Below are 25,481 nucleotides of genomic sequence, written 5' to 3' on the forward strand. Positions count from 1 at the left end.
AAAAAAAAGACATCATAAACTCCTTATTAACCTTGCTTGCTCAATCTTTACGGGAAAATATCAGACAGAAGTCTTTCTGTATGGACTGAGAGCCAAAGGAGAGGTATGTACTGTTGAGATGTCAGTCTGATAGATACAGTGGCATGCAAAAGTTTGGGCACCCTTACTGAAAATGTCTGTTACTGTGATTAGTTAAGTGAGCAGAAGATGAACTGATCACCAAAAGGCATAAAGGTAAAGACGACATTTCTTTTCAGCGTTTTCTGCAAGATTTGTGTATTATTTTTGTTTTGTACAATTGGAGAGTGAAAAAAGAAAAGGGAACATCATGCGAAAGTTTGGGCACCTCAATACGTTTGAGTTCTCCAGTAACTTTTACCAAGGTTCCAGACCTTAATTAGCTTATTGAGCTGTGGCTTGTTCAAATTCTTCGTTAAGAAAGGTCAGATGGTGCAGATTTTAAAGCTGTATAAATTCTCTGACTCCTCAAGCTTGTCCCTAAAATCAACAGCCATGGGCTCCTCTAAGCAACTCCTTTACATTCTGAATAATAAAATAATTGATGCTCTCAAAGCAGGAGAAGGCTACAAGAACGTAGCACAGCGTTTTCAGGTAGCTGTTTCCTCAGATCGTAACGTTATTAAGAAATGGCAGTTAACAGAAACAGTGGAGATCAAGGTGAGGTCTGGAAGATGAAGAAAACTTTCTGAAAGAACTGCTCGTTGGATTGCTAGAAAGGCAAATAAAAACCCCTGTTTGACTGCAAAAGACCTTCAGAAAGATTTAGCAGACCCTGGAGTGGTGGTGCACTGTTCTACTATGCAGCGACACCTGAACAAATATGACCTTCATGAGAGAGTCATCAGAAGAAAACCTTTCCTAGCCACAAAATTCAGAGTCTGAAGTTTGCAAATGAACATCTAAATAAGCCTGATGCGATTTGGAAACAAGTCCTGTGGACTGATAAAATAAAAATAGAACTTTTTGGCCACAATGTGCAAAAGTATGTCTCATCTCATCTCATTATCTCTAGCCGCTTTATCCTGTTCTACAGGGTCACAGGCAAGCTGGAGCCTATCCCAGCTGACTACGGGCGAAAGGCGGGGTACACCCTGGACAAGTCGCCAGGTCATCACAGGGCTGACACATAGACAACCATTCACACTCACATTCACACCTACGGTCAATTTAGAGTCACCAGTTAACCTAACCTGCATGTCTTTGGACTGTGGGGGAAACCGGAGCACCCGGAGAAAACCCACGCGGACACAGGGAGAACATGCAAACTCCACACAGAAAGGCCCTCGCCGGCCTCGGGGCTCGAACCCAGGACCTTCTTGCTGTGAGGCGACAGCGCTAACCACTACACCACCGTGCCGCCCCTGAAAATGTAAAAGATGAAAATAAAAAAAAATTGTTTTTGCTTAAAATATAAAGGGAAAGTCATCTTTAACTTTATGCCTTTTGGAGATCATTTCATCTTCAACTTGCTAACTGTTCACAGTAACAGCAATTTTGACCAGGGGTGCCCAAACTTTTGCATACCACTGTAAGTAGTGAAAAACAAAAGCTTAACAAGCCTCGCTTAGGTGTCGATCACTAACAATTATCGAGCTCAAAGGATCGATAAAAGGACGAAATGATGCTGATACCGCTAAACTCAACACCTAGTTAAAGCGTACCAGCAGCGTTTTTATATCCCCCTCCCTGCGCAGCCCTGCAAATGACATCGGTGATCTGCAACATATGAAATGAACTGAATGGTGAAGATTTAGAAAACATCGTGAGTCAGTCAGTGGACACTGACAATGATACACCGGGAACCTCCATCATTTTCATAAGAGATGAAGAAATCAATCATCGCCTCCGTTCGTGAATCTTTAAAGGCTCTGAGTGCAAAGTTGAATTCTGGACAAAATGTTCCATTGCTGTTGGAGTTTTGAGATGTTTCGCTGTTGCGCGCATGCACACACACACACACACACACACACACACACACACACACACACACACACTGTATCCTGTGTGTAAATGTTTTGCTAAGATAAAAAGCGTCCCGCATTTTACTATTCCAGAGCTTGCCAAAGCAAGTGAGTGAGCAACGATATTACATGACCACTGGAGGGCTTGTTTGACCTACTTTTAACCAAGACAAGTCAGTGTGGGCAAACATGGCGGACTCGGCTCTGCCACCAGCAGAAAAGAAAAGCCTGCCTAGTGAGTGCAACTGTAAGAGAGAGCGAAATTAGATGACGTGTCATTTTTCTGGATAGATAACTAAATCATTCTAGCTATACACTTAGCTATCTTAGCCTTAGAATGCATGGGCTCGACTCCACGTCAGCAAGTATAGAGTTATACCTAAAGTTTTGATCTTACAGAGAAAGAAACGAGAACACAAAAGCAGTAACAGAAAAAAAAGATTTATTCGTCTTTTGTTTCACGGATCTATTCACGAACGTCGACCACAAATTACATCCCTGCGATTCAAAGTTCTCCAAGGTCAATGCAGAGTCACGAGGTTTTCCGCGCGTCGCCATCTTGGTGTGATGCCGTTCCACAGTTATGCTAATTAGCTAAAGCTCCTCCCTCGCATTTCCCTGTTTCTGTCCATAGGGCAGTTAGTGTATACCTCAAGGAGGAGGAAAACTTCCCAAAATGGAAAAAAGCGACCCTCTGTACATCAAAATGATCACATCTCACCTGCATGATCTTGTTCTTGCAAAGGCCATGGACAATAATAAAAAAAATTTTATTTAAAAAAAATTGACAAGACGACAGTTATCTATCTCCCCCACCCTATATACCAACTTTCATGATATTGGTCACATTTTTCAAGTCCTGCTGCAGGGAACCAACCCTATCTCTTTACGCTGACCTCAGCAGCCCATGGCATAAGCCCACCAGACCTTTGGTCCAGGTGAGCTAAAAATTAAAATCTCACACATTTCTTAGTATCAAAAGGCACATCTCATATCTCATCTCATTATCTCTAGCTGCTCTAGCCTTCTACAGGGTCACAGGCAAGCTGGAGCCTATCCCAGCTGACTACGGGCGAAAGGCATGGTACACCCTGGACAAGTCGCCAGGTCATCACAGGGCTAAAAGGCACATATACATTACTTAAATCAACACATATACCAAATTTCAAGACCATACCACTCATAGTTTTCAAGTTATGCTCCGGAAACAAAACCTACCCCTAAGACTAACCTGAGAGACCAAGTCTGAAATTGTTTCCATGGAAACATGAAAAACTTAAATTTCTCAAATTTCTTGGCATGAAAAGGCACATCTACATCACCTTGTTAACATGTATACCAAGTTTCAAATCCATATCATGAATGGTTTTGGATATATGCTCCGGAAACGAACATTGCTCTTAGAAACGAAGTCAAAATCTATTTTTGATGTAAAAATTTGGAAAACACTTTTCAAAAATCCAAAATAGCAAAAGGCACCAGTTCACATATTGCTTGATATGTATATAAAGTTTCATGAAGATATATTCAGTAGTTTTAAAAGTAACTACTGTTACTTTTACTTTGTTTGGTTGGGGGATAAAAATTTCAGATAACTTTCCAGTCAGGTCCTTTAAATCAGTCAGTCAATGAACTGCGAAGGAGAAATTCATGATAAGGAGAAGGTGCCTAAAATTTTGCATACAACAACGAGTGTTTGGTGACAAGCAGGTCCATTTCAGTATCACAAACTTCTTTTCGGTATAATGAATTATTTGGACGTCCCTCAAGGAACTCGCTGTAGCGGGGTTACAGTTTACTTATGGATCTTGTGCCAAATTCATAGACAGAATTTAAACGATCATCACTTCTGCGTGGAAACCATGAGTGGGGGTGTGGGATGGAGGGAACCTAAAGTGAATGGAAAAGATCGTTTTAGAATCAGTCATACGAATACGCCAGCTGCGACACACTACGGAAAGTAAATCTTGTTTTCCCTGGTGGACGAAGACAAAAACAGCTGCCATAAACAGTGTCCCAGGGGGGACTACAGTAAGAGAAAGACAGGAGGACTCCATCGGGCTGGATATTTAACAAGAAACATACATATATTGTAATTAAGAGATGATGCGAGTGACATGGAAATGGTTTGACCACTTGCAGAGGACTGTCATTAGTAAAAGTAGTTCAGTGATAGAAGTACGGTGAGAGAGAGAGAGAACGCAGGGATCAAATCGGCCTTGAAAAAGTGTTGGCACTAGTAGAAGTGCTTCTGAATAACAAGGTTCCCTGGGCTTCATGGCAGCGAGGCTGTCGTCTGTAAAGAGCCCGGCAGTCATTAACCTTGACGATTTCACAGAGAGGAGAATGAGAGCGCTCAGAAAGCGAAGGTTAAACGGCAAAGGAACGAAATCAGAGTCTTTGTGCGAGTCTTGCAGCGAGATATGCTGTTCATTCAGGGAGCCTGTGAATGGAGCTCTGTTCAGCTACAAAGATGAGGAGGCTGTGTGTTGTGTCAGAGAGGCTCTTTCACTGAACGATCTCTCTCTCTCACACACACACACACACACACACACACACACACACACACACTCTTGCAGAGAAGAGGGCTGAGTAGCCAGGCTGAGAACAGGTAAAAGAGTATTTTGCATAGACTGACCCTAGTCCAGTAATAGTTTTATGATTACCAGAACTTGTTTGTTTTTTTTTTTTTAATTCCCCCTCCTCCTTCTCCCTCACATGACCAGGGCTTTTATCTTCAAACTGAGCCCTCAAAAGAAAGTGGTTCACCTCTTAATGCTCCTGTGCGTTACATAAACATTTCAAGTAACTGTTCTTCCATGCAAAGTAGCTGATAAAGGGGCATTGTGTTCCAAGGCTGGAAATCAAACAGAAATCAAATGACCTTGTGTGCTTCGGAGACTTTATGGACGATAAACTTGGACAAAAAGTGCACAAAGCACAAAAGGACTTGCTGTAAAAAAAAAAAAAGTATCCAGGTTTTTTTTTTTTTTTAAGTGGTGTCTGGGATGGCAAAAGTGAGCGCTCGCTCACTGGCTTGGCAAAAGGAGGAGCAGTGGGACCTGGCAGGGCCAGGAAGGGATTGGCTGCAGTCACTGTGCGGAGAGTCTTCTCTCGCCCTTGTGCAAACATGATTCATCGTAAATGCAGATGCCAAGGAGACAGTGAGTCTCAGCATGGGACCCAGTCATGTGACCACACACGAATGAACACAAACACACACAGAGTTCCTGAAGACTGACAGAAAGCAACGAGCTTCAGGTTTGATCAGGATTCTCAATTCATGGTGGCAGGGGGTAAGTAGCACTGCCACCTCGTAGCTCCAAGAAAATAAATAAATAAATAAATAAATAAATGAAAAATAAAAATCTGCTTGCAGTCAGCTCGCAATAAAAATAAAATAATTTTACATATTATAAAAAAAAAAAAAAAATCTCCTTCTCACCCCCGGCGGGGACGTGGTATCCATGTCATCCTCAAGCTCGGGTCTTCTACCAGAGGCCTGGGAGTTTGAGGGTTCTGCGCAGTATCTTCGATGTTCCTAGTACTGCGCTCTTCTGGACTGAGGCTTCAGATGTTGTTCCTGGGATTTGCTGGAGCCACTCTCCCAGTTTGGGGGTTACTGCCCCAAGTGCCCCCACTACCACGGGGACCACGCAACCCTTGACCTTCCACATCCGTTCCAGCTGCTCTTTCAACCCTTGATACTTCTCAAGTTTCTCATGTTCCTTCTTCCTGATGTTGGCGTCAGCTGGGATCGCCACATCTATCACCACCACCCTCTTCTGCTCTTTGTCCACCACGACTATGTCCGGTTGGTTAGTCAGGATCTGTTTGTCAGTCTGGAAGCTGAAGTCCCACAGAACCTTGGCCCTGTTGTTCTCAGCCACCTTCTGTGGTATGGCCCATTGGGACTTGGGTACTTCTATTCCATACTGGTTGCAGATGTTCCTGTATACTATCCCAGCCACTTGGTTGTGCCTCTCCATGTACGCTGATCCAGCTAGCATCTTACACCCTGCTACTATGTGCTGGACTGTTTCAGGGGCTTCTTTGCACAGTCTGCATCTTGGGTCTGATCTACTCTGGTAGATCCTGGCCTCTATGGCTCTTGTGCTTATGGCCTGTTCTTGTGCTGCCATGATTAGTGCCTCTGTGCTGTCTGTCAGTCCTGCATTATCCAGCCACTGGTAGGATTTCTTGATATCAGCCACTTCCTCTATCTGACGGTGGTACATGCCATGTAGGGGTTTGTCCCTCCAGGTTGTCTGTTCCTCCTCCTCCTCTGCGCTCTCATCAGGGTTCTGCTGCCTGAGACATTCACTTAGCAGTTCATCCTTTGGGGCCATCTTTCTGATGTATTCTTGGATTTTCGATGTTTCATCCTGGACCGTGGTCTTGACGCTCACTAGCCCTCGGCCTCCTTCTTTCCGCTTAGTGTATAGTCTCTGGGTGCTGGACTTGGGGTGGAACCCTCCATGCATGGTGAGGAGCTTTCTAGTCTTGATATCTGTGGCTTCTATCTCCTCCTTTGGCCAGTTTATGATACCAGCAGGGTATCTGATGACTGGTAGTGCGTACATGTTGATGGCTCGGACCTTGTTCTTACCATTCAGCTGACTTTTCAGGACCTGCCTTACTCTCTGGAGGTAGTTGGCTGTGGTTGACTTCCTTGTGGCCTCTTCATGGTTTCCATTAGCCTGTGGGATGCCAAGGTACTTGTAGCTGTCTTGGATATATATATATATATATATATATATATATATATATATATATATATATATATATATATATATATATATATCCAAGACAGCTACAAGTACCTTGGCATCCCACAGGCTAATGGAAACCATGAAGAGGCCATATATATATATATGTATATACACACACATATATACACACACACACACACACACACACAAAATACAGTTTGTATTCCAAGCTCAGAATCAGCCCCAAATCAACCAGATCAAAGCCCTTACAGAAGCTTGATTTAAAAATCTAAAGTTATTACAAAAGAATAGTTTAATGTATAATAATCCAACAGTCCACTGGGAACTGTTTCATAACTAACCAGAAGGTTGTAAGTTCAGATCCCAGGGCTTGCTGAAAGCCATTGAAGCGCCACCCTAATCCAGTCCAGCCATCAAACTGGAACTTTATCATCCTGACAAGGGGAGGGAATATTTCTCCACCCGCTGCCATCTTGCACCGTTTCCAGACAGCCAGTACTCGAACAGGCTGTGACACTCTAAACATGACATGCGACTGAAAGCCACCCAATAAAGCAGTCTTCCGCCCCAAAACATTTAACGCCCCCACAGACTCGCCTTTTAAAAACACAAATCAATAAGAGCACACTACACACTCTTATTTCCCACACTGAATTAAGAATGAGGCCTAGAAGGAGATGGGGGAGAAGGGACAAGGGGAAAAGCGTTAAAGGGGGAGACTTGGGGGGGGGGGGGGGTGTCTTTGCCTCATTTCAGTCAGAAATGAAGAGTGGACATATAGGTAGACAGCACTAATGCTTTTTATTTTATTTATTTAATTATTTTTCTCTCTGGGTGAAGTAAAGGAAAGGAAGAAAGAAACTTGCTCATCCTGTCCGTTGGGCGATCGACAGGCAGTGATAAAGCAGAGCGATGATAAGACCGAGTTGTCTTCTCGACTACAGAAACGCCTCTGGAGCTGAAGGTAGCACATGGGGTGGGGAGGAAGTTGGTACGCATTTAACAGGAAACCTCAGAACAGATGCAGATCTACATGTCCATGTGCTCAGTTTCAATACCCTCTTCACCTTGAGCTCACCATTTCCTTTTCACTAAAATCTCAACTCAATCTTCATTTTGATACCTCAAGGGTGGGCAAGTCATACATTTATTAGCCAGCTTGCCAGGGAGGTAAAAGCTGCAGTGCACTACTCCAGTCTCATCATCAACAACATCAAGCACCACCACCAATCACCATGACCACCATCAAACGCCAACACCAACTTTCGTCCTGACCATCAACACCACCATGACCATCAACACCATCACCCTCACCACTGCTCGTTGTTGAAGTCCAATAATGCATATTAAAGCAAAGGAAGAAGTCTATGTATTCTTGGAGTGTGGTTGTTCTATCTGTATCCCTCATTCAAGTTTTTAACAAAGCTCATCATCTTTGCATCCCAAAGTCTTCAGGATACCTTTCACCCACAAACTACTGCGTTTCCTCTTCATACATCATGACTAAAATATTTCGTTTTGCTCACGTGTATTGTCTGTATTGTACAACTTTCCACCTTTATTTCAATCAGCATTCCCACAACAAATCTGCACATTCCTCAGTCTGAAAAGATTCTCCATCCTCTGTGCACGCTAAATAACCCACCCTCATAAAACAACTCCTCCAGTCAACCTGATCAAACCAGCCAGTGTCTTGCTTTATCATGACACGTGTACGTATAAACCTAGCTATGTACCAAATGAAAACTTTTGTTTGACGAAAGTTGGTTTATGTCTATGCAAACTCAGTCTTGCTACTTTCACAGCTCATAAGTCAAATACATCATTATTTTTAAGGAAACTAATTCCAGGAGAAGTGATTCTGATGTCTGATGACATTCTCTGTAGCGTTCTGTTTTACAGGGTGAATAAAATGTGTTTGAGTAATTAACAACACGATTCCAGCTTGCTGGATAAACGTTACATGTCACATGTTATCATATTCAGACAGACAGCGTTGGAACTCCCCATGTGAACTATTACCAGACATCGAGATCATAATTCAATACCTGAGCAGCAACGCTGCAGGCTCGAGTCCTGACGAGACCAAGGTTCTGACTTAATTTAGACCCGTGTGCTTTGAGGGATAATGGAGAAGGAGAAGAGGGGGAGGGGGGAGCGATTCTGTTGGAACAATTTTCCACTTGTAGCTCCAAATGTATTTTCAAGCATTTTCTCCCCTCAACCACTTCCAGATGTTGCAACAGCTGCACAGAAGCAGGAAAAGAACACATCGCTGCTGCGTGTCATTTGCTATTCTCTTCAACAAAACACACCCGACAAGGCCGCAAAAACGTCAGCCAACGCCAATCGACTCCGACTTTGATTTCTTTACGAGAGAGCCAGCTTCAAATTAACGCCTTGGCTCCGCCAAAACAAACCCGCCGCTGACAGCAAAACAACAAACTATAGTGTTTTGCCCAGGAAAGAAAAAGAAAAGATGGTTTTAATGAAACCATGGGTTGTGTGTATGTGTGTGGGGGGTGTCTGAACGACCCTGTCACCTGTAACAGCTGACTCAACTTACACACCTATTAGAAGAGGAAATGTACTGAAGAGAGTGGAGAAAAGGGAGAGCTATGAAAAATTTACCTCCGCCGCTTCGAAGTGCTTGAGTAAGTGTTTTCACAAAACCTGTTGGCTACAGTTCAAAGCTGAGTAATTGGGCCAACGTTGTTCAACAGAGCGTGACCCGCTTGGGGTGGTCAGAACACAAAGCAAAGTGGAAAAATAAAGAGATGGACAGGGGGATTTGTCAAAACTTGGCAGGCAGTGTGAAGCAAAACATCTTATAAGGAAAGCAGAATACGATCCAACGATATGGCTGAACAGCTGAGGGTGAAGGTGCTTGTTCGCGGCCTTCGCGAACTGCTGCGAGGTGAACTTTCTGGTTACAGGCGTAGAACCTTTCTTCCTCACACAGTCAGAAGCGGAGCTGCTGCTTCATAACGGATATCTCGTGAGCAAACATGCTTCTTGTCAAATCAAAGGTCAGAGTTTCTTTCAGTACTTTACCCTAATAACATTAAACTTTTCATTGCAAGCTGAAAGTAGGCTCAACAAACAGAATTTTTTTTTTTTTACTTTTTTATAAAATGACTTTCGCAAAGCAAGTTCTCATTTTGTACATAGCTGTAGCCATGTTTAAACTTAATGTTCTTCAGCTAGCTATGCTAGCTAGCTAGTTCATTCATTCAGCCATCCTTCTAAGTTGCTAATGAACACAAGACCAATAAACTAGTTCGCTAGCACTGGCAACAATCAGGACACGGTGAAAATTGTCACTTTATAGTATTTATGTATAAACAAGTTATAAGCTGAGTAATCTGTAAAACAAGCAGTAAATGATGAGAAATTCACAGTTTATGCAACCACTGAACAGTCCAACGGTTTTGACCGGATGGATTAATTAACACGCTCAGAAGGCAAATTATACATTTCCAAAATTGGGTTGTGAAAACGCCAACAAAACCATGCAAAGCAAAATTTTATACAAATAAATACATGTTTAAAAAACCACATACGATGCAAGAACATGAAATCATCACTGAGACTTAACCGAGCCTTTTTTTTTTTTTAATTGCGCACACAACATACGATATGATCCAATCCTCATTTCTTTTAATACGTGTTAACGCACTTAACAGCTCAACATCCTTTGTTACAGTGCATAGCTACCACCACTTAGCTTAATTGGTTCGGTTTCCAGGCAACACAAACATGGGAAGCGTTTTCACTTGGACCGGTGACTGGATTTACGATTCATCCACCATTATAGAATGGACACACAAACACATGCTTGGAACTCACGACACCCAAGAGGCAAGCCCACCCCGGAGTAACCTCCGAACCAAGTTAAGCAGATACGGAGTCCATGTGGACTTATTAACCTGTACACACACACACACAGAGCTTAAAAGCTACTAGTCAGCCAAGAACTAAAAGGAACAGAGGTGGCTGAGGGCTCAGACAAATGTCAGGACGGGTTTCTGCACTCGAGACTATTCTATATTTAGTTCCAAGTCTGAGACGAGGCAGCCGGTTTATTCATCCACTTGACGACTCCCCCTGCATTTAGAACGAGATGACTCAGCCTCAGGTGTTTGGACGCCACAGCAAGAAGTAGGGGAACAGAGGAGAAATAGGAAGAAGAAAGAGGAGGAGGAAATACGGCACATACGGACAACATGCTCCAAATGTCTGCCATCGCTGCAGGGACGGATGCACTCAGCGGATCCAATGAGTCAATGGAACGTCTATGCATCACTTAAAGAAGGCTCGAGGGATGCATCAGGCTAAATAAAACTGACAATAAATAGACCTGAAATGGATCTGAAGCGTGCAGACTATTTTTCAGATACACAGTCTTATTATTTTTTATTATTTCAGAATCTTAACACACTTGTAAGAGTTATCCAGCGTGAAAGTGCAATTCTCGCTGCAGACGCATTACAACAATCGAAACCAATGGATGGCGAGACATTAGCTTCTCTGTTCAATAGAAACTAAACCAAAATTCCTCTGCCATGTTATCAAACTGAGTCTGCACAGTAGAGATGAGAGTCGAGGCCTCATTTGGTAGACCTGCCCCCTTCTCCCAATAGATGACTTGCAACCACGTGATCAAAATGTGCTACATCGTGAGCGCCCGCCATGATGGTGGATATACAAAGCAACTAATGCCGCTTTTCCACTACAAACGCGGCTGAGTTGGGCTGAGCCGTGCCGTGCTGAGTGGAGCTGAGCGGGGCTGTTGGAGTTGCATTTCGACTACAACCGCGCTGAACCGTGCTGGCTGGAAGTGGGTGGACACATTGGGTGGAGTTAGCGAAAGTGGGTGGACGTCAGGTGATGTCGTTAAGCAGCGCAAACAGTGACATCAGTGAGCTTTTAAGCGGTAGTCTCACGACCCGGATAGTAAACAATAAACATGGAGGACATGGAGTCGTTAGTGTTGCTGGTCTTGGTGCTGTGGCTTGTTGTCACCGACAACGCTGACAGATACTGGCAAGAGCGTATAGATGAGGCGAGGCGCATAAGGCTTCAGAAATTCTCGTAATTTGTAATTCTTCTCCTTCCGGGTTTGCGGTGTTTACAGATCCCAGCGCGCTCGTGGGGCGTGTGTGGGCATGTGAGGACACTCCTCCTCACCAATCAGTGCACAGGGGAGTGTCTGCTCACGCCCCTAGCCTCAGTCGGCACGGTTTGGCTCGCTTCAGCCCCACTCCAAAACGGTGCGAGTTTTAGGGGCTAAGCAGGGCTGAAGCGAGCTGAGTCGTGCTGGTTTTTGGTAGTCGAAACGCGAGCCGTGTCGGGCTGAAGTGAGCTGAAGTGAGCTGAAAAAGGGTAGTGGAAAAGGGCCATAAGATGGTAGCCGCTGAAAGCATGTCTGTAAACAATGCTGAATTTTCTCAGTATTACCACGATTTGAACGGTCAAGCAAAAATTTGATACAAAGAGAAGCTAGATGTGTGTGGTTTTGACCCATATTATTTAAAAATGTCAGACTTAAGATAACACGCATCTACTGACCAAATACCCACATATCGTGTTCTATCTGGTTCGGCTGCCAAAGAATCAAGTCTGACCTTGGACGAAACATAGCCTGAGTGGGTGCCCAGTCTGGATTGTTTCTATTGTACAATTTTGCTGGCGCTCCTAGAAGCAAAATGGTAATAAACGTGTTAAAATTATAACGACGACCGAGTGAACCATGACAAGAGAAAGCTCATTTTATAGCAAGATTCTAGCAACACGAAATAAAATTCTTCCATGATATTAATCGAGAAAGCTTTTGAATCTCACCATTATCAAACGATTACTGCAAACACGAGCTGTTTTGGTTTTAGCCTCTGTTAGATCAGCCCTGCCGATGTTGTTCACCCGCGCTCATCTCCTCTCCATACTAAGCCTCAGGGTTTCCTCGCCCTCTTTCTGAATCACAGATGGAATTCTAAAAAATCGGAATGTTCCACAGTCGTGAGTACTGTTGTGACCACAACCATATCCAGCACAAAGATATGGCATAGCTAAAAAAGCACTTAAAGCAATGGAAAAACAGAGAGTTGTGCACGTGTGACTATGTTTTGTATGGAATGTTGCTTGATCCCACATTTGTATATCCACCAACATGGCTGACATCTGGGTTTATATTTTGCTTTGACGTCACTTGCAAGTGAAGGATACCAAGGTCCAACAAGTTGCCAAGGTTCTCAATCATTTCATTCCTGCAGGTCTTCTTATGATATCATAGCATCGGGGAAGGTAACTCTTCACATTAGATGCAAAGATAGTTTGGATGAATTAGGATATTTGGTCACTGAAACACATGGAGATGTCCAATGCTGTGCTGCATGTTATACTGCAGCCAACCAGCAGGGGTGGGAGATCTGTAGTTGCTTCACTTTTTTTTTGGAGACGTCCACATTTTTCAATACTTAAACTCCAACCCTGATACCGAAATGAGTTCTCTCCTGAGCAGAAAGCAATCACGGACAACATTTTTCTTCATTGCTGCTGTGTCCTGATAGCAACCAATTTTTCGTCGGGCGTTTTATGTTTATGAAGTCTAAAGCATCAATTTTAAAAATGTGTCCTAAGCGCATTTTGTTCGCACACCATGAGCAAGCCATGCTGAGAGAGAGAGAAAATATACAGGGTGTTTCAAGAAATTTTATATCATTTCACAATCTAATAACTTTGCCAGTTCTCGTTCAACTGACCTCAAATTTTAACAACGTCTGGAAACAGGTCAAAAGTTTATCTTTTCAGGTATAGAAATGCCATTCACTGGAAAAGAAAAGGAGTTGTGGGTGTTCGAGTACACTTGAACAAGATGAAAATTTGTGAAATCATTCATGGAATCGGCGGCACGGTGGTGTAGTGGTTAGCGCTGTCGCCTCACAGCAAGAAGGTCCTGGGTTCGAGCCCCGGGGCCGGCGAGGGCCTTTCTGTGCGGAGTTTGCATGTTCTCCCCGTGTCCGCGTGGGTTTCCTCCGGGTGCTCCGGTTTCCCCCACAGTCCAAAGACATGCAGGTTAGGTTAACTGGTGACTCTAAATTGACCGTAGGTGTGAATGTGAGTGTGAATGGTTGTCTGTGTCTATGTGTCAGCCCTGTGATGACCTGGCGACTTGTCCAGGGTGTACCCCGCCTTTCGCCCATAGTCAGCTGGGATAGGCTCCAGCTTGCCTGCGACCCTGTAGAAGGATAAAGCGGCTAGAGATAATGTGATGTGATGTGATTCATGGAATCCACATACCTTTGCATTTCTTGTTCAAATTTTGAGGAATAAAATCTTATACTGCTCAACATTAAGCCTGTTCTGTTTCATTTGCCTAGACTATATAGTTTCTGGGATATTTACATCTCAAATAATATTTTTTGAAACACCCTGTATATCTCTCTGTGCTCGCTGAATGGAAGTGCTCAGTGCAACAGTTTCCCTGAACGCTCACGAATATCATGCCAGGAAATTCTCAGCTCATTATGAACACCTATACCCACTGACACTGCTCTACAAATCCACACGTTCTCAAAGATAATGGTGAATCTTTGGAAGACGCCGCAAGACATTTCGCAGTGCCATCGTTCATTATGAAATACAGCCATCAAAGATTGAGGTTACTCACAACCTGTTTATTACGCTAGGTTTATATGTCACATGGTATAAATAAGCTTAGCACTGGACACAAGTATGCACTGATTCACTGGGAACTGAAACAATAAACAAGCAGGCCATTTTTAAATCCTAGAGACTTTCCACAAGGCAAAATGCATACTAGCTAGCCTGAACCTGAAATATTTTATGTATAAACAAAACGTGTCCAAACAGCTAAGGGAATACAAGTCCCTTCTCTGAGCTTGATGCAGTGTTCAAATCGAGTTTGGGGTGCATGACGCAACCCCGTCAGAACCACACGCCGTGTAGCAACAGAGAGACAAAAATATAATCAGCCTGCTAAAAACTCAAGCTCATAAATATAACTAACACACACACACACACACACACACACACACACACTCCGATCCTCTTGGGGATGACCGCAGACTGGCCAAGGTGCTGGCTGAAAGCTCGAGATAGCGTATCTGCCCCAAGCAAACAAATATTTCCACTGATATGAACGTTGCTACGGGTTTACAGAACCAAGTCATGATTTGTTTCTTCGTCCATGACCATATGGACTTTTAATAGAGAAATCTAAGCACGAGTTCTTACCACATCCTTGACCTTTTGACATGAGCAGAGAGAGAATGCAGCAGTTGCAGTTCCGCTTGCAGTTTTTAAGGAAATTGACTTTGTTTTAGAAAAGCCATCAAAGGCGAGCTCAGACAGGAAGTGCCATTTATCAACCTTTAGATCCCATTAGCCCTTCTTTCATCCATTTAAAGAAGCTATTTATCATGTCGGAGACACTGCACTTCTTCCTCAAGCCGCTCCGTTTTGGAAATTTGGATGGCGACTGGGCTGCTGCTGTTCTCTCAACCAAACGTTTGCACCCTCAATACAGTTCAAGTGCCTTCATTAGCAGATAAAAATAATTTTTTGGAATGTCAGCGGTCTTACAGGCGACAGGAAAGGGGGGGAAAACCAAAAACGAAACAATTAGATTTTATGGCAACATACAGCAAGCTTACTGTAATGAGTGCTAATACTTTAAATATAGACTTTGACCCAAAATGGTGCCTTGTTGGCCTCGTTTGCTCGTCCTCACCATCCTCATCATGCTCGCTGTCTCCACAGGGCATCTCATTTTCTAAAGTGCTCGATCAGAGGTTTGCTGCCAAAGCGTCTTTAGAGCAAAGGGTTGGAAAAGGGAACAGCGTTTGGCAAGACCCATGTTCGCTGCTAACAAGCGGAACAAGACACGCCCACACTGAGGGCAGGACACAACCGCTGGAGAGTGCGTTTAAGTGGACGAACACAATACTAGTACAGGATGATTCATCATTTAGATTTTTTCATATCGTCATGGCGTCTCTAACATTAAAACTCAAGTGTGATTTCAACAATTAATTTTGATCATGAGGAAAACAACAGATGTAAATAAGCGACATGGTTTGAAAGGAACTGTCTCCCAGACAGCCTTTTTCCAGAGATTTAGAGCAGAGCAGATAAATCCGCAGACATTTTCACATGGAAACTCTGCCTTCACTACAAATACCCCCCCCCCAAAAAAAAAAAACACTTTAAATGGGGGAAAGAATATCCTATAAATCCTGCAAATCAAGCCCATCTGTGTACAAATCAATGGCTCGGCGGATTATAAAGCGTTTAAAACATGGCTCGTAAAGCCTCAGCCTTTTTTTTGCATGCCGGCGCAGATGATCCCTGATGGAAGTGAGTATTTGTCTCAAGGTACAAATCCTGAGATGGTATGCCACATAGAGAAAGTGCGCGAGCGAGTTGGCCATCGTAAAACAAATACGCATCTGACGCAACGAACCTCGCTTTAACTCCAATGCTGTGGTTGGAGCCTGAAACAGAAGCTTTGTGTTGCGGGATTGAGAGAGCAGTGTGGAGAAAAGCCTCCCTGGAAGATGGCTTTTTTTCCTTTTTTTTTTTTTTAAGACAGCTGCTTTATTTTCAGCTCCATCAAAGTGCGGTGGAGTGCAGAAAGACACACACACACACGCGCACCAGGCCTCGGTGGCTCTCTGATGAAGGGAGCCAAAATGAAGTTGCCACATCTGAGAAAGTCGGCATGACCTCGGCGACCTCGCCTGACGTGTATCCCAGTATCCTGGTGGGTCTGGGTGTGACCGGAAAGTGGTTCGAATTGCAAATGAGCAATATCTGGATCACAGGTATTTTTAATCCTGAATTTACATTCAATTGTAATATTTTAGATTTTATACATAAAGCTCAGAGCTACACGGCACAACCCACGAATGACGAGGCAGAAAGCAAACGCAACATGACAACAGGCTGGACTGAAACGTTTTCACTCATCATTAGAAGATTAACAATCCATTTCGAAACTTTTTATTTTTTATCTTCATTACCGCTTTTCAAGCCTAATAAATCAGAACAGCACACGTGCTGTACTCAGAAAGGAGGGGGGAAAAAAAACGCTAGCGGATGAGACTTTTCCATGTTGTTAGCACCGCCCTCGTTTTCTATTGGTTCACAAAATCGAGGTGTGCATGTTCATGTCAGTGCAAAACATCGTGTCCTTTCCTCTTCAGTGAATTAGCTTTTCCACTGGAAAAATTTTATTTGAGAAAAAACACAAATGTTTTGGCTGAAGCATAAATATTGGCACCTTTGCGACGTCCCAGGGAATCTGTCTGAAAAGCTACGGTCTCTTCGTCTCACATGAGTGGCGACATGGCGTTTCAAATCAAAAAACAGCGTCCGTTCATTATGATACACCCACACACACACACACATACAGCTTCTAGTACTAATCAAACACTTCAACCTTCAAACTCTGACTTTTCTTCTTCTTTTTGTCTAATAAAAATATCCAGAAATCCTACACAAACAAGTTCAACACCTCACTCCCTTCCTTCCTTCCCTTCTTGCTCGCACGAGGACGAGCACTTTTAACACCTTCTAAAGTGCTGATCTGACAGCATAAGCTTTCCAGACATGTGTGTTAAGTGACGTGGCCGGAGGACGTGTGCGGTAATTACAAATCTTCCTGACAAGGTAAGTCATCTCCAGATGGGAGAGTTGTGATGTGCACCAAGGTTCTGTATGTACCATGTACACGCTATTGATATCCGCTGACTGGGGGTCACATGACCGTAATATAACATATATGGAGTCTCCATTTTGAAGACTTTCAGAAGGACATGTACACATGTACACATGTACACCATTAAAAAAAATGTTTGTTTGTTGATATGACCAACATTAAGGTTACAATATGAAGACTACTGATAAAGAATAAATAATAAACAATGTTTGAGTAACCAAACCCACACAATGACAGGATTCATTTTTCTTTTTCAAAAAAAGATAAAGAAATCCTAGGCCATGTCCAACCAGGAAGTTGAAGTCTGGCTCATTGAATCCTTACCGAACACGAAGAACTTTAAAGACTACCTTTCAGATTTTTTAAGGTAGGTCACAAAAAGAATTTTCCCTGACACCCAATTATTTCTGTTTAGTGGACCGAAAGTTAGTGATTTCTGTTTAGTGGACCGAAAGTTATTGAATTTTATATTATATATACACACATTTTAAATAGAACAATTAATGAATTTAGGGCCACGCTGCTCTAAATTCTCTATTTTTTTTCCTGCTTCACCATGACCCAATTCAAGATACCACATCACGTCACATGGTGGGCTTTCCCCGTTTGTGCAAGGCATTGTGAGATACAAATTTGAAACAGGAGAGGAAAATGGAGGATGTGAGTGTGTGAATGAAACATGAAAGGTCAACAACAGTAACAGAAAATGAGAAGACAACGCAGGACCAAACTAAAATATCAGCGGTCAGCGAGCACCTCTGTGTGATCAGCTGTTCGTTTAACGACAGAATGATGGAACAGTCAGTGCACGGTCAAGGTGCACGGACAAGCTGCACATGCGCACATGGACTTCCTGTCTGCTTGACTGCGCGAAGCGAACGATTTCATGCACATTATTTGCTTGGGAATCCCCTCAAATTAAGTAACTTCCCAGCCACAGAATGGCCTGATATATTGAGAGATATTACAGAAATAAAAAATTTTTTTTTTAAAAATTACAATGAACAAATTTCAGAGGGAACTAAATTTCACCGATTTTATGAAATCGAAAGGCCGTCTCGCTTTAATGAATGCTCAGAGATTAAATTTGGGAGTGAAGAGGAAATATGTTCAGATGCATCGTAGACCTGATGAGGAGCTCCAGAAAAATGTTCACAAACGGTAACTAAAATGGCTTCCTGTGACACTTCAGTCAAGCTTTTTAATGGAAGTGTATTATTACAAAAATAATAACAATAACACATAATCCAGAGACTTGGACAGCACACGAGAGAGAGAGAGACAGAGAGAGAGAGAAACAGGATTATAAAATGACGTGACAAGACAGAGTACTCTACACTGTGGTTCAGGATTCTGCTCAAATGGCAGCCCTCCAAGAGCCATTCTGTGGGAGGCAAAGTAAATAAGTTGTCATCAATAATAGACAGCCAAGTGTTCAGCTCCGGCTGGTTCCTATCCTCCAGACGTACCCGCCGGCCGGAGATTCACTGTCTCGGCTAATAGCTTTTGATAGGTCTTCGCAATAATTACCGAGGGGCAAATGCGTGCCATGCATATTTCATGACGTGGCTGAGCGTGCGTTGGCGGGCCGTCTCTGAAAGCATGATTGGAAACAAATTTGTCCTGGTTAAGTGAAAAGAATGAAAAGTATAATGTGTGAGATTGATTACAGGATTCTGGAAAGCACCCGGAATTGAAGGCGACGGCAATGAAAGACGTGTCAATCATCCGTTCGTTCACAAACGCTCTTTCACACTACATCAGCTGTACAACATGCTGGATAAAGAATAAACACACTTCACAGGGTGTGCTCGGACAGGAAAATAATAGTCAATAATCATATGAAAAGACTACTACTTTCCAATAACAGGCCGACCCAAAGGGGTTTATTCCTCATCTTATTTATTAATCTCAAACATTTGATACTGGAGACTAGAAATGATTACACACCAGAACATTACTGTAAACCTTGCAGCTCATCGACTATCACAGTTGCTGTGAAAGAAAACTAATCAACACCTCACCTTGTGACCAATCAGAATCAAGAATTCAGTCTAACAACAACAACAACAATGCATACAGCTGAGTAAAAACTTATCAGCGTGCCCTTGACTTCATTCATTACATCAGGGTCAAACGCTCATCTGACCATCATTCCTCAGGAGTGTCCGAGATCAAGTCAGCGTGATCAGAGCACACAGGAACAAATTTACAGACAGGTACAGAACAGACTTGTTTACATCAACCATGTACTGGACTCATGTATAGATATAAAGCTATGTTCACACTGCAGGAGGTAAAAGTGCTCCAAAACCATGTTTTAATTCATACCCCCCCCCATGGCAAAAAAGAAAGCGAGAGAGCACAAGAAACCGGGGGGGGGGGGGGGGGGGGGGGGGACTAGCTTCCCAGAAATGAGACAGATTTCATCTCCGATTGTAAACACGCATCTTCACTTTGCTCTTTTCTTTCTGTTTACGTGGAGATCATTCAGCCCAAACAATCCACGTTTAAACTGGCAGCAGATATCGGACATGTTAAAACCCTATCCCAAATCGGATCAGGATCAGATCAGTTGGCAGCATTTACACGTTATACAGCTTTCCACAACACCGTACAGATTGAAACACACACATTTCTTGTTGATTGGAAACGTACGTGTGCGCGGCTGTTATGTCATAAGCAGCACAGACGTGTTCGACCTGTTCAACTCATAACTGCTGCAATCTGCACTGGAGCGACTTTACACTCTGAGAAGTGACTGAAGGAAACGTGAGGTGTGTTTAATATGAACTTGAGCTTTGAAGGAGGATGAATTCTGTGAAACACACTTTACTGTCTGACTGGGTAAAACACTGGAAACTGACGCGTCAAAAAATAACCTTAAGAGCAGATTTTTCAAATCAGTGCACAATGCAGTCATGTGGAGAAGTGTGAAGCAAGAGGGAAAGCAGAGTCGCTCGAGTTTTTATTCTCTCACACACACAGCAAGAGAGAGACAGACGGACAGACAGACAGTGAGAGAGAGAGACAGACAGGCAGATAGACAGACACAGAAAAGGGGAGAGAGAGAGAGACAGGCAGACAGGCTAACAGACAAATCAGAGGGAGCGAAAGACAGCCAGAAAAACAGCAGGACAAGCAGATAGAGAGACAGACAGACAGACAGAGCATCTGATTACGGTATATCATGCTGACTTGCTCTTTGTATAAGTGCAAGTTCTATATTAAATTTAATATACATTTTATACACATACACTATAGAGTTAAATATTTAAGCTGATTTTCCCCCATTCACATTCATTATTCATCTAGTTATTTACACTTTAATTCTTTTTTTATTTTTGTACATAAAAAAATCCACATCCCCCACTTTTATACATCTATAATTCATATTTATAAACTTTACTACATTTTATTATTTATAAACATTATGTACAAGTATATTTTCACCAAAAAAATCCACTTTTCATCCTGTTTTTTTAAACCGATTTAAATCTACACTCAGCAGATTTACACTTCACCAGGATTAATAATAATAATAATAAAAATAAATTTTATTGATAAGCGCCTTTCAAGACACTCAAGGATACTGTACAATGAATAAAACAATAAATAAAATCAACATACATAAAAGAAACAATGGAAAGTATAATAGGAGCTAAAATGAGTGAGCAATCTTAAACAGGTGAGTTTTGAGTTTAGACTTGAAGATGGGAAGAGAGTCAGTGTTACGGATATGAGGAGGCAGAGAGTTCCAAAGATTACTACACATACTTTATAAATGTTTTAATTAATTGTTTCGCAAATACTGAACATTTATCTAACGAAAAAAAGCACTTTAATCTCTAAAATTAAATGCTTCTGTTTAAAAAAGATTTGTTTCATTTGAAAGATCAGGAAAAAAAAAAACGTGTGGGGAAAATACTGGATTAAAAATGTAACCTTAGAGGAGTTTAATCCAAAAATCTGGAATATATCAGTGTTCACAGGATTACTACTATTTCAACAGTTATTTTTATTTCTATACATTTCCAGGTCTGAAAGGAAAAAACATAAAAGAAAGTGTCCTGGGATTCCACAGACTTGGACATTTAATCCCAAACCCACTTTATCTGAATGAATCCGGTTCGTGAAGCTGCTGATAATTTAAAGCGGATTTGTTTTGACAGCAGCTCTGAGGCGACTCCGAGTCCAATTCATTAGCAAAACATCATCACTTCGACAAGTCATTCATCCAGCCAGCCTCAGGGAGTCGGAAAAGTTAGAAAAATTAGTCCGAAAATTAGCTAAAGCCTTGATAAAATAATTAATAACACCGGACGGACAGTTTAGTCAGAAATAAATTACAGCAAAAAAATGTTTAACTGAAACATTTGTATTCCTCAATGAAGATATTTGTGTGTCGGCTAGCGTGCTAACAGCACCAAACACGTCAACCTTCATTTTATTGTATTATATATTTTTATTTCCATTTCCACTTCATTCATTTTTAATACAATTTCCCAAAAATAAATGTAAATATCTAAATAAACTCGTTATGGTTAAATAATTTAGCTCGGAGGCTAACCGTTTAAACGTTAGCGAGCTAGCTTCCTAAAGAAATAAATAAACCTTCCACAAAGAAAAAAAAACAGTAAATAAATCACCGGCTATACAAGCTAACCGTGTCAGTGTTATATTGTTATATTATTTGGTGTAAGAAAAAATAACTTTCACTTAAAATGTAGTCCAGTAAGGATGACAACCAGGCGCTAGCTAGCGGTGACCAAATTGGTCCCAAATACATGTATATCATATATACAGTGCACTACATAGGGTGTATAAGATATTATTTGATGCCCGGTGCAGTGCACGGATTCAAGGGAGTGGGAATTCGTTTGGGATACAACCCAAACGTGCAGTTTAATAAGTGTCACCACAGCGCCACCAACGTAGCCGGGGCAACAAGCGCACTTCATTTCGCCGAAAAAAAATAATTCAACCATAACACAATCATAAACACGCATCAGGAGCGGACAAAAGTTGCCACCGCGTCAGGTGAATATCATCACTCGGAGAAGCTCGAACCGGACGGAAAATAAACACAAAGGTAGATATAAGCCCGAATCAGCAGCTTGCCGAGGCAGCGCTATGACTGTGGATCGATGCGAATCGAACAAAGAGGATCAATTTCTGATCAGCCGACAGAGAGAGAGACAGAGGCTTTAATCAATGGCGAGGACGGAGGGTCCCGGAAAAAAAAAAACAGAAGCGAGTCCAAAAAAACAGCGCCGAAGAGCCGCGAAAAGCACCGAACAACCGCTCCGGGTCTGGGGAAAGCGTCGAGAAAGCAAGGCAAAGTGAGTGAGAGAAAGGCTAACCTGCAGTTGCTGTAAATCAAAGCGCTTCCAATATTGAAACATCGATCCCGCATTGGCCGCCATCTTGAGACATATTGAGACGGAGTGAGAGGCTGATAGAGAGAGCGCGAGGGGCCGGAGTTCGCGAGAAGGGGGGAAGAGAAAAAAGAGCGGGAAGCGCGTAAAACCCGGAGCGGATTAATCGAACGCGGCCTTCGCTTATCGAACAGCGTCGCGGAATGGAGCTGATCGAACGGCAGACCTGACTCTGTATTGAACGGTGCCACGGAGCTCAGTGATCGACCGGCGATATCTGCAGCACATAAAACCCGGACTGGACTTTTTCCTTCTCAGCATCAGGATTAGGTTTACACTCTGACACTCTGGATCAGGGGAATTGAATCCAGCAGCAGCAACAACACAACGGCACTATCGATTACCGAGGGATCGGTTCGATTACTCAGTGTTTTCTTTCTCTTCACAATCTTAATGATTTCTCTAACAATTTTTTACTTATTTATTATTTTGTTTATCAAATTATTTTAAACGTTTTGTTCATGAACTAATTATCATTCGTAAAAAATCGTCAATTTTGTTGTCATATTTATATCCTGTTATTAATTCTTATTAGTTTTTAATTATTATTGTTTTTGTTGTTTTTTCATCTTTTATCTAGAAATACTTTCATCTGTTTTAACAGGAGTCATATTGCTATTGTAACACGACATAATCATGTTATAATCATGTTATTACTGGACTTATTATTTACTATTATGGTTTATTTTAAACTAATTTATCACTGATTCATTCGTTAAATCAGCAAAAAAATTGCTGATTTTTTAAATCTCATTATATATACTTTACATTATGATTATTTTTTAAAGGGGTCCAGGTAATTATTATTATTATTATTATTATTATTATTACAACATATTTGAGCTCTCTAAGCGTTTTTAGAAAATTATTATTATTATTATTATTATTATTATTATTATTATTATTAGTGTTTGAGCAGATTATTGTTTTGATCAAACGCTTTGATCTGCGAGACATGAGCACGGAAGCGTGCTGATGGCGCCCCTAGAGGCAGACATGAGAACTGCTGGTAAGTGTTTGTTTTAATAAAGTAAACTTCATTGACAAATGGTACAAAAATTTAGGTTTCATCTTCATTTATCCTTTGCATTGATCTTCAGTGAGAGCTTTATCCTGGTCAGGGTCATGGTGGAGCTGGAGTCTGGGAACACTGTGTGTGAAGTGAGAATAGATCCTGGACGAGGCATCAGACAGGGCATTCACACTTTCAGCACAACTAGTCCACTTTTTATCCTTTTGCATAGCCAGTCCCCCCATTTTAGAGGAACACATGAGAAACTTGACCCAAATAGTAACTGAGCACAAGATCAAACCCTGTGTGTTGACAGAATTATAAAATTTGTACTATGGGTGATACATTTGAGAAATTTATGAAATGTAATGTGCAATCCTCAGCACATTATTTAGACACCCTAGCAACTGTATGTGTGCGTTTCCATATGTATCATTCACTTAATTAAAAATTCAGATATTACGATTCCGTCCACCGATCTGACAGTCTTTGAAGAATTAATAAATACAGATCGGCTCAATACTGAACAAGACACGAGGAATGAAGTAAAGAAAAAAAAGATGACTAATTTTAAATCCAATTACATTTTTATCATTTTCATGATACAAATAGATACATAATAAATTGGCAGTATGATGTATTGCAACAAAAATGCAAAAGATGCTCAGTAAATGATCAATGTGTCATCTTTACTTTAAAAAAAAATAGTCGTCTCAGGTACAATGAGTGCAGTTTTATAAGGAAATGAGCTGTAGGTTTTACTGAGCAACTTACAGAACCAGCCACAGTTCTTCTAGACACTTTGACTGTCACACTTGCTTCTTAATTTTGCACCAAAACCCAGTAGCCTTCATTATCTTTTCTTTTTTAATCTGAAAAGTGCTCTCTTATGTCATACGCTGCTCAGATACAAACTTTTTCTTTGTAACATTTAATTTTGTGCTGGAAAAAAACGAACGTTTGGAACTCTAAAATGTTTTTGTAATGTTGTGACTCGATAATGTAGAAGTCATAAAATAGAAATCTATAACGAAGTTTGTATGAAAAAAAGGGTGCCTTAGACTTTTGTACAGTACCGTAAATGTAAAATGTTGCATATTTTAGAGTGCACTGTATAGCTACAAATGGATCCCTGTTTGTATTTTTAGGCACATTGTCAACTGGTGCTTATTACATTTTCCAGATGAATCAGTGGAAACCCCTGTGACTGTTTAATTCTGCCTCACAAGTCTCAGCCTTTCATGATACTAAATTAGATTTCAGTCTTTTTTAGATCTTTTTATGTGCTTATGGTGAGCACTTATCCTTTACTTTGCCAACACTGAACTGTGATGTAAAAAATAAATCACATCTGGGTTGGGTTTATTTTTTTTCCCCTATGATATTTTTGATCCCGGATTTTTTTTCCTGTAATTTTTTAATGTCCTATTTTTGCCTGTCCTTCCATTCTTAGTTAATGAGGCAGATCTTCTGCAGAAATTCGTGCTCAGAAATGCATCAAGCTGGTCTTTTGAAACAACAAGGGAGAAGCTGGTTTTGGATAATCAGTTCTGAGAACTGAAAGCCCAGAAGCTA

At 41.7% G+C, this 25,481-nt stretch overlaps 1 protein-coding gene across 7 annotated transcripts in view; it reads right to left on the reverse strand.

Moving 5' to 3' along the window:
* The window catches only part of cux1b (cut-like homeobox 1b), a 296,665-nt gene extending 273,607 nt beyond the window's left edge, over positions 1-23,058 (reverse strand). For 3 of the 7 annotated variants that reach the window (XM_060905894.1, XM_060905890.1, XM_060905889.1), the window contains exon 1: positions 22,820-23,057. In XM_060905894.1, coding sequence (XP_060761877.1) covers positions 22,820-22,882 — 63 coding nt within the window. In that variant the 5' untranslated portion in view covers positions 22,883-23,057. Of the gene's footprint in view, positions 1-22,819 lie in introns of all 7 variants that reach the window. The other 4 variants (XM_060905892.1, XM_060905893.1, XM_060905888.1 and 1 more) reach the window with 4 other exon arrangements.
* Between the last annotated feature and the right edge of the window lie 2,423 nt (positions 23,059-25,481).

This window comes from Neoarius graeffei, chromosome 23 (genome assembly GCF_027579695.1).
Source record: "Neoarius graeffei isolate fNeoGra1 chromosome 23, fNeoGra1.pri, whole genome shotgun sequence".
NCBI classification, from domain to species: Eukaryota; Metazoa; Chordata; class Actinopteri; order Siluriformes; family Ariidae; genus Neoarius; species Neoarius graeffei.